This window comes from Alligator sinensis, unplaced genomic scaffold (genome assembly GCF_000455745.1).
Source record: "Alligator sinensis unplaced genomic scaffold, ASM45574v1 scaffold1704_1, whole genome shotgun sequence".
NCBI classification, from domain to species: Eukaryota; Metazoa; Chordata; order Crocodylia; family Alligatoridae; genus Alligator; species Alligator sinensis.
This window is the reverse complement of record NW_005843413.1, coordinates 93,954-102,334: the sequence shown is the minus strand read 5'-3', so window position 1 is coordinate 102,334 and position 8,381 is coordinate 93,954. Positions and strand designations below refer to the sequence as shown.

Genomic DNA, 8,381 nt, shown 5'->3' with positions numbered 1-8,381 from the left:
GCTGGGGGGGTGGCCTCACGTGGAGGGGGCGGGGCGACATCTCCGTTAACCCTTCCTGCGCCGCCGATACTTGAATTCTCCCCGCCCCGGCGCCGCGTACTTGAAGCAATAGGGGGGGCGGTCCCACTTCCTCCCAGTCTCCCAGTGCCACTGGGGCTTCCCCAGTCGGGGTGACAATCTCCGGGGTGGGGGGGAGGGGCTCGGGACCCCCCTTCCCCCAGTGGACCCAGGCGTCCGGGTTCTGCCCCCCACCTTCCTTCCTCCCCCACAACGCCAGCGGTTTTGGGCTGAATGTACCTCAGGGGGTCGCGTCATGAATATTAGTGTTTGCATATTTAATGATGGGGGCGGGGCCAGCGGACAGATGGAGGAGGTGGCAGTGGCAGCAGCGCAGGGTTAGGAAGCACCTGGATGGACACATGGACTGTGGGGGTTCCTCCCCATCCCACCCCAGCGATGTGGGACCCAGGCATCCGGGAGCTGGAGACCTGCGAGAGGAGCCCGGCGTCCGGGACACGCACAGGCTCGGGGGACCCCGGCATCCGGAGCGAAGGGACTTGCTCGGCTCAGACACGGCACCTGGGCGTCCGGGCCACCCGCGAGCGAGGGTCCCAGGTGTCTAGGACGCGCCTGGGACAGGACCCAGGTGGTGGGGACGTGCACACACACACGGGACCCGGGGCACCCCCACCAACCAATGCTCTTGGAGAACCCAGGCGTCCGGCCCTCGCCCCCCCTCCCCACCTCAAGGACCAAAGCTTTCCCTCCCCCGGGGGGGGCACCAGGTCCCAATGGCAGCTGCAGGGGGGTGGTCTCGGGGCTGGGGGGGCGTCCAGGCCCAGCTGCCTCCCCCTCCCCCAGGGGCTGTTTCTGGGGGGCTTTTTTTTTTTTTTTTTTTTTTTTCCTTTTTCTGGCTGGAAAGAACAGAAAAAAAGAGGGAAAAAAGGCAAAAAAAAATGAAAATAATAATAAAGGCGGTTTTGTAACTGGTGGCTGCTGCTTTCCGCACTGCGGGGACCGAGGGTCTTGGGGCAGGGGGAGCAGTTTTGGGGGGTATTGAGAGGTCCTGGGGGCCTTGGGAGGTCTAGGTGGCTCGGAGGGAGGGGTCTGGGCCAGATGGGGGTGTCTGAGGGGCAGCTGTAGTGGGCTGGGGGGTATTGGAGGGGTCAGGGGTAGCTAGGAGGGGCAGCACTGGAGGGGGTGTGGGGAGGGACCTAGGGGGTATCATAGTTTCATAGTTGGTCGGGTGGGACGGGACCTGAGCAGATCATCAAGTCCGACCCCTGCCATGGCAGGAAACAGCACTGGGGTCAAACGACCCCGGCCAGGTGTTCGTCCAGCCTCCTCGTACAGACCCCGGTGTGTGTCCCCGGGCGGGCGTCCCCTGCCTGGCTTCAGGTTCTCACGGCCCCTCCTTTTCTTTTCTTTTCTTTTCTTTTCTTTTATCTTTTTCTTGGCCTCTGGTCTATTTTAATTTATTCATTTCTTCTTGGTCTGTTTTCTTTTTCTTTACCTTGTTTTGTTTCTTTTTTTCTTGGGCTATTTTTTATTTTATGATTTGATGGAGGGGCGTTAATTTTTTTCTTGGCCTGTGTTTGTCTCTTTTATTGTTTGCTTTTATTTTTTTTCTTGGCTTGTATTTCACTTTTTATTTTCATTTTTCTGGGTCCATATTTTATCATTGTTATTTTAATTGTATTTTCTGGCTTCTTTTTTTTTCTTGCCCTATTTTTCTTTTCTTTTGGATGATTGCATTGTATTTTTTTTTTTTTTTTGGTTTAGTTTTTCTTGGACTATTTTTATTTATCATTTTATTTTACTTTATTTTTTGGTTTCATTTTTTTCTTGGTGTCATTTAATTTGATTTTATTGGGTTCGTTTTGCTTGGGGTTTTTTTATTATTTTATTTTATTGTATTTAATTTTGTTCTCAGCTTCTTGGCCTCTGTCTTTTATTTGTTTCTTCATTATAGACTTTCTCAGTCTATTTTTATTGAGTATTATTGACCTTATCAATCTATTTTTATTGGCTGTATTGGTCTTCCTTTTTATTGAGTTTTATTGACTTCATTGATCTATTTTATTGATTTCAGTGGCCTATTTTTATGGTTTTCATCTTCACCTTATTGGTCTATTTTATTAACTTTTTTTTTTTTGTGGTTGACCTCATGGGTCTATTTTTATTGATTTTATCAGGCTATTTTTTAATTGAGTTCCTTTATTGATGTGTTTCTTATTGACTTTATCAGTATGTTTTTACTGATTTAATTGGTCTTTTTAATGACATTTATATTGGCCCCATTGGTCTATTTTAATATACTTTATCGGTCTTTTTATTGAGCTTTTTTATTGACTTAATTGGTCTACCTTTATTGATTGTGTCAGTCTATTTTTTGTTGTTTTTTATTGACCCGATTGGTCTATTTTTACTGACTTTATTGGTTTATTTTTTCTTTATGGACTTTATTAATGTTTTCCACTGACTTTCTCAGTCTATTTTTACCAAGCATTTTACTGACTGAATTGGTCTATTTTTATCAGCTTTATCAATCTATTTCTATTGATTTTTTTTTTTAATGGACCGTATCAGTCTATTTGCACTGACTTTATTATTCAATTTTTCATTCGCTATATTTGTCTATTTTGAGATTTTACTTTCTTGGTATAGTTTTATTGACTTAGTTAAAACATTAAAAATAGACTGACTTAATTGATCTTTCTTTATTGACTTTATTGGTTTACTTTTTATTGAGTTTTTATTGAGTTAATTGATCTATTTTTACTTGGTTTTTTATTAACTTTATTGAGTCTCTTATTGACCTTGGTCTATTTTTAGTAGCTTTATTGATCTATTTGTATTGATTTAATTGGTACATTTTTTAATTTTTTTAGTGACTATTTATTTTAATTGGCTTTCTTGGTCTATTTTTTCAGTCAGGTTTTCATTGAGTTAACTGGTCTTTTATTGAGTTTTTCTTAATGCTGTTATTGATTGAATTTTAACAAGCTACTTTTATTCTATTTAGTCATCTATTTTTATTGAGCTTTTTCCTGTTCCTTTTCCTCATATATTTTATTGAGTTTTTCTTATTGAATTTATTGGTCTATTTGTACCAAGTTTTATATTCCTTTCCCAGTTCTTTTACAGCAGTTTAATTTGTTATGGCATGTTCTTTTATGTTGTGTGGGGTTTTTTATTATTCATCTTATTTTTGGAGCAAGTTGTCATGTTATTGGCTTGTCTTTTTTTTAATTGGTTTCTTTGGTTATTAATTTGGATTCCTCCTGATGGAGCTTTACTGGCATTTTTGTTTCTGTCGACTTTGTTTTGGTCAGCCTGTGGCCTAGGAGATAGGGCAAGATTATATTACATTACATTACCTTATGTTACAGTAGTGGGTTTAATTTGTCCTTTTACGGTCCTTAATGGTGGTGTTTTTCTCTTCATTTTTATGGCCCCATATTTTATTTTGTATCAGGTTGTTCTGTCACAATTTTGATTGGCTTTGATACTTGCTCTTGAGTCTCCTATTGTGCTGGATAGAGTGGACTTGGGTTGCATTGACTGCGTCTTCATGGCATTGATTCACCTTGTTTCCTCCTGGTTCGTGCCTTGGGTTGGGTTGAGTTGACTTGGGTTGGGTTGGGTTGGGTTGACTGTCTCTTCCCAGCGCTGATTCACCTTGATCCCTCCTGGTTGGTGTCTTCTATTGTGTTGGGTCCATTTGCCTCAACTTGGACAGGTCGGGTTATCACCAGCGCTGCCTCCAGAAGACCCGAGGCATAAAGCGGGAGGATTGTTGCACAGACACCAGGCATCCTCACCAGCATGGAAGCGATGACCATCAACATGAGCTGCGGTGGAAAGGGCACTGTGTGCACGGGCCTGGTGGACAGCTACTGAAACAACTGCTATACTTCCAGCTCAGCCAAGGAACTTGGGTACACGGGAGGCAGAGGAAACATTTCAAAGACGCCCTCCAGGGGGAACATTAAGTGGGGCACGGACCCCACAGATTGGGGAAAAACTAGCCTGGGACAGGGCTGCATAGTGACACCTGGTGAGAGCAAGTCCATCTGACTCTGTTCCAAGTCCATGGTCTGGCTCTCCCTGTGGCGTCTGCCAGAGAGTCTGTGGCTCTGGGGTTGGCCTTCTTGTCCATCACTGACTACCCTTCACTTGGCCCACGGGACTGGGCATCCTTGACCCCGACAGGCCCATGATGTTGGCTTGGGGAGGTGCAGTGGACTGAGCTGGGTTGGCCAACGTTGCCTGGATGAAGTGATTTGGCCATCGCCCCGGCCTGAGAAGTGCCTCGTCCAATCCAGAAGGGGAGCAGGAGCAGGAGGCAGAGGGAGGCAGGGGCCCAACCTCTGCCAACCCTGACCTTGTCATGTCCCGTTGGCCAAGTCAGCAGGGTGGTGGAGTTGGTGGAGGGTGGAGGGGCAGGCCTGGCCTGCAAGGTGCGGGCAGCCATCTTCCCATGGGTGCTTCCAGGAGAAGGGCCTTGTCTGGCAGCCATTTTGGTTCAAAGGTCGTCTCCACCTGCTAGAGTGCAGCCCTACCCAACCTCTACCTACCCCCACACATCCCATAAGGGGTCCTTCATGTGAGGGGGGAGTCATGGGGTGGAGGCAGGAGGGTCCCCACAGACCTTGGCAGCCATCTTGGGCTCCCCACCTCAGCCACCTTAGTTTCCCCCATCTCTGCCACCTTGGGTGCGCCCAAGTCAGCCATCTTGTCCTTCCCTATCTCCACCATCTTGGCCTGCCCCCCACCACCAAAGTCAGCCATCTTGATCCTTCCCCACTAAATCTCCACCATCTTGGCCTCCCCCATCTCTGCTAGCTTAGGTCTCCCTGCATTGGCCATCTTGGATCCCTCTTCCCCACCCCAAATCTTGTTTCCCTTCCCCCACTGCCCTGGTCCCTTATCCCAGAATAAGGCGCAGACACATGGACACACACGCACATGCATGTGGGGTAGCCTGCCATTTTTATTCTGGGCGCATCACCAATGCCCAAAGTTCAGCCCCCACCCATCCCCACAGTCGAAGTTAAACCTTTCCACTCCAGAGGGATTCTGGGACACAAATGGAGCTGAGAAGCCAGTAAGGAGCTGCGGGGGGGACACCCCCCGCAATGGCGGCGTTGTACAGGGTGGGGCAGGAGCCCGGACGCCAGGGTTCCTCCAAGAGGGGAGCGGGCTCAGAGGGCGTGGGGTGAGTGCCGGGCTCTCCGCCGCCCCTCCCCACACCCCAGGGAAGTGTGCAGGTGTGCGGGCTCCTGCTCCCTCCCTCCCACCCCAGAGAACCGAGGGGCCCGGGCTCCCTCCCGGCCCCCCCTCAACACCCCAATTGTTCATTTGTCCAATCAATGCCTCCGAATACACACACGGCTGCCCTCTGGGACCTGCAAAGGGAGGGAGCCCAGGCGTCCGGGCAGGCCCCTTCCCTCCGCCCGCCCGGCTTCATACGAAATAGAGCTAATGGGTCAAATCCCCCCCAGCTAATTAGTCTAATTACCCCCCCACCCCCCTACCGACCTCATATGCCCACGGACTGCCCTGAGGCCACGTCTGGCACCATGGAGATCCCCATCTATCACCATGGGCCCCCCCCGGGACGTCTCAGAGACCCCGTCTACCGTCACGGAGATCCCCGGGCCATGGATGTCTTAGAGACCCCGTCTCCGTCCAGCAAAATCCCTGGATTTAGGGACATGCCAGAGACCCCGTCTATTGCCACAGAGACCCCCCCGGCCATGGACTTCTGGGAAACCCCATCAATGGCCAGAGGGACCTCCCGAGCCACGGACATCTCGGAGATCCCATCTACTGCCACGGAGACCCCCCGGGCCATGGACTTCTCGGGGACCCCATCTATGGCCGCAGAGACTCCTGAAGCCACAGACGTCTGAGAGCCGCCATCTCCAACCGCTGAAACCCCCGGACTGGGAGCCATCCCAGAGCCCCCTGGGCTGGCAGCGTGGTGGGCGCGGCGGTGGCGGGTGCGCTGGAGGCGGTAACGGAAGCGCAGGGGGCAGTCGCCGCAGGGGTAAGGGCGCTCACCCGTGTGCGTGCGCCGGTGCTGGGCCAGCGCTGAGCTCTGGGCGAAGCGCTTGCCGCAGTCGGTGCAGGGGTAGGGCCGCTCACCTGTGTGCGTGCGCCGGTGCTGGGCCAGGGCCGAGGCATGGCCAAAGCGGCGCCCACAGGCCTCGCACGGGTAGGGCCGCTCGCCTGTGTGCGTGCGGGTGTGTGCCCGCAGCTTGGAGCGCTGAGCGAAGGCCCGCCCGCATGCCCCGCATGCGAAGGGCCGGTCCCCTGCATGCGCCCGCCCGTGCGCCGCTAGGTGTGCTCGCTGGCGGAAGCCCCGCCCGCACTCACCGCAGATGTAGGTGGGCACCGCTGCCTCACGTGGGGGCCCCCGGGCCCTACAGGCCTCACACGGGGTGCCTTGTGTCTTGCACGCCTCACACGAGGAGGGCCCCGACTCCTCACCCAGTTCCCTGCAGGCCTCACATGGGGCACCCTGGGCCTTGCACGCCTTGCAAGAGGGGGTCCCTGCTCCTCTGCAGCTGCCACATGGAGCATCTTGTGCCTCGCTCGATTCTTTGCACAAGGGTGCTTGGGGGCCACCCTGCACCCTGCAGCTCTTGCACGGGGCACCTTGTTCCTCACACGCCTCACATGACGGAGACCCTGCTCCCTCCCCCAGTGCCCTGCAGCCCTCGCACAGGGCACCTAGTGCCTTGCATGCCTCGCATGTGGGGGTCCCTGCTTCCTCCCTTAGCACCCTACAGCCCTCACATGGGGACCCTTGTGCTTTGCAGGCCTGGCAAGAGGGGGTCCCTGGTGCCCGGCAGCCCCCACATGGCGTGCCCTGTCCCGGGGTCCCTGCCCGGCGGCAGGCCCCGGCTCGGCGGTGGCGCCGGAGGGCGGAGCCAAGGCGGAAGCGGCGCCCACAATCCTCGCACGGGTAGGGCCGGTCGCCGGCGTGTGTGGCTTGGTGCTGGAGCAGGGTGGAGCTGAGGCCGAAACGCTTGCCACAGGCGCCACACGGGTAGGGCCGCTCACCTGTGTGCGTGCGCCGGTGCTGTGCCCGGGTGGAGCTCTCGGCAAAGCGCTTGCCACAGTCGGCGCAGGCAAAGGGGCGCTCGCCAGTGTGCACACGCCGATGGTTGGCCAGGTTGGAGCGGCGGTTGAAGGCCTTGCCGCAGTCTGCACACGGGTACGGGCGCTCGCCTGTGTGCGTGACCTGGTGTTGCAGGAGGGTGGAGCTGAGGCCAAAGCGGCGCCCGCAGTCAGCGCAGGCGTAGGGCCGCTCACCTGTGTGCACGCGCCGGTGCTGCGCCAGGTTGGAGGCACAGGAAAAGCGCTTGCCACAGTCGGCACACGGGTATGGCCGCTCGCCCGTGTGCACACGCTGGTGCTGCAGGAAGGTGGAGCCTCGGGCGAAGCGGCGCCCACAGGCCCCGCACACGTAAGGCCTCTCGCCCGTGTGCGTGCGGGCATGCTGTGCCAGCGTGGAGGCCGCCGCAAAGGCTTTCCCGCACTCTCCACACTGGTGCGGGCGGGAGGGGGGCGGCGGTGGAAAGCGGGCTGGGCCCTCATGCAAGGCGGTGGCGGCGGGAAAATCCGGTGCTAGGCCCTCATGCAAGGTGGGGAAATGCAGCTTGTCCTCGTGCGAGGCAGCAGGGAACTCCAATGCATGTCCCTTGTGCGAGGCAGGGTCGATATCCAGCTGGTTGTGGCCCTCCTGTGAAGCATTGTGAAAAGCCAGCTTGCTACTGCGGTCCTCCTGCAAGGTAGTGTAGTACTCCAGTGGCAGGTCCTCGTGCGAAGCATCGTAGAAATCCAGCTTAGTTCGGCCCTTGTGCAAGGCGCCGGGGAAAACCAGCTCGTTGCTGTCCTTGTGCGAGGTGTGGTGGGGAGGTAGGTCATCGTCCTCGTGCGAGGCACTGCCGGGACTTGGTTGGTTATTTTCCTTGTACGAGGCAGCATGGACAGCCAGCTGGGGGATGCCCTCGTGCGAGGGGGTGCGGAAAGCGAGCGGGCAGCACTCGCTGTGCAAGCCGGGGCACTGTCTGCCTTCGTGCGAGGAGGTGTGGAAAGCGAGCTGACTGTTGTGGCCCTCGTGTGAGGCAGCGTCACACCCCAGCTCTCCGTGACCCACGTGCAAGGCCGGGGGTGACGAAGGGTTGTCGTTGCTGTGGTGCAAGCCCCACCCACCGGCATCATTATGTGAGGACCCTGTTTCTGCATCCTCGTCACTGCCTCTTGCACCCTGCTCGTGCGTTGCACGGGGTGGGCTCCAGTCCTCGTCCGACCAGCACTGGATGTCACAGGAGATGTCGGGGGTGGGGCTGGGCGGGGCCCCGGGG

At 54.8% G+C, this 8,381-nt stretch overlaps 2 protein-coding genes across 2 annotated transcripts in view; one reads left to right on the top strand and one right to left on the bottom strand.

Moving 5' to 3' along the window:
• The window catches only part of FBXL19 (F-box and leucine rich repeat protein 19), a 13,064-nt gene extending 9,161 nt beyond the window's left edge, over positions 1 to 3,903 (top strand). The window contains exons 12-13 of the mRNA XM_025195151.1: positions 470 to 615; positions 3,808 to 3,903. Coding sequence (XP_025050936.1) covers positions 470 to 615; positions 3,808 to 3,903 — 242 coding nt within the window. The remainder of the gene's footprint in view (positions 1 to 469; positions 616 to 3,807) is intronic.
• Positions 3,904 to 5,402: 1,499 nt separating this feature from the next.
• The window catches only part of LOC102387496 (zinc finger protein 420-like), a 3,711-nt gene continuing 732 nt past the window's right edge, over positions 5,403 to 8,381 (bottom strand). The window contains exon 3 of the mRNA XM_025195150.1: positions 5,403 to 8,375. Coding sequence (XP_025050935.1) covers positions 5,648 to 8,375 — 2,728 coding nt within the window. The 3' untranslated portion in view covers positions 5,403 to 5,647. The remainder of the gene's footprint in view (positions 8,376 to 8,381) is intronic.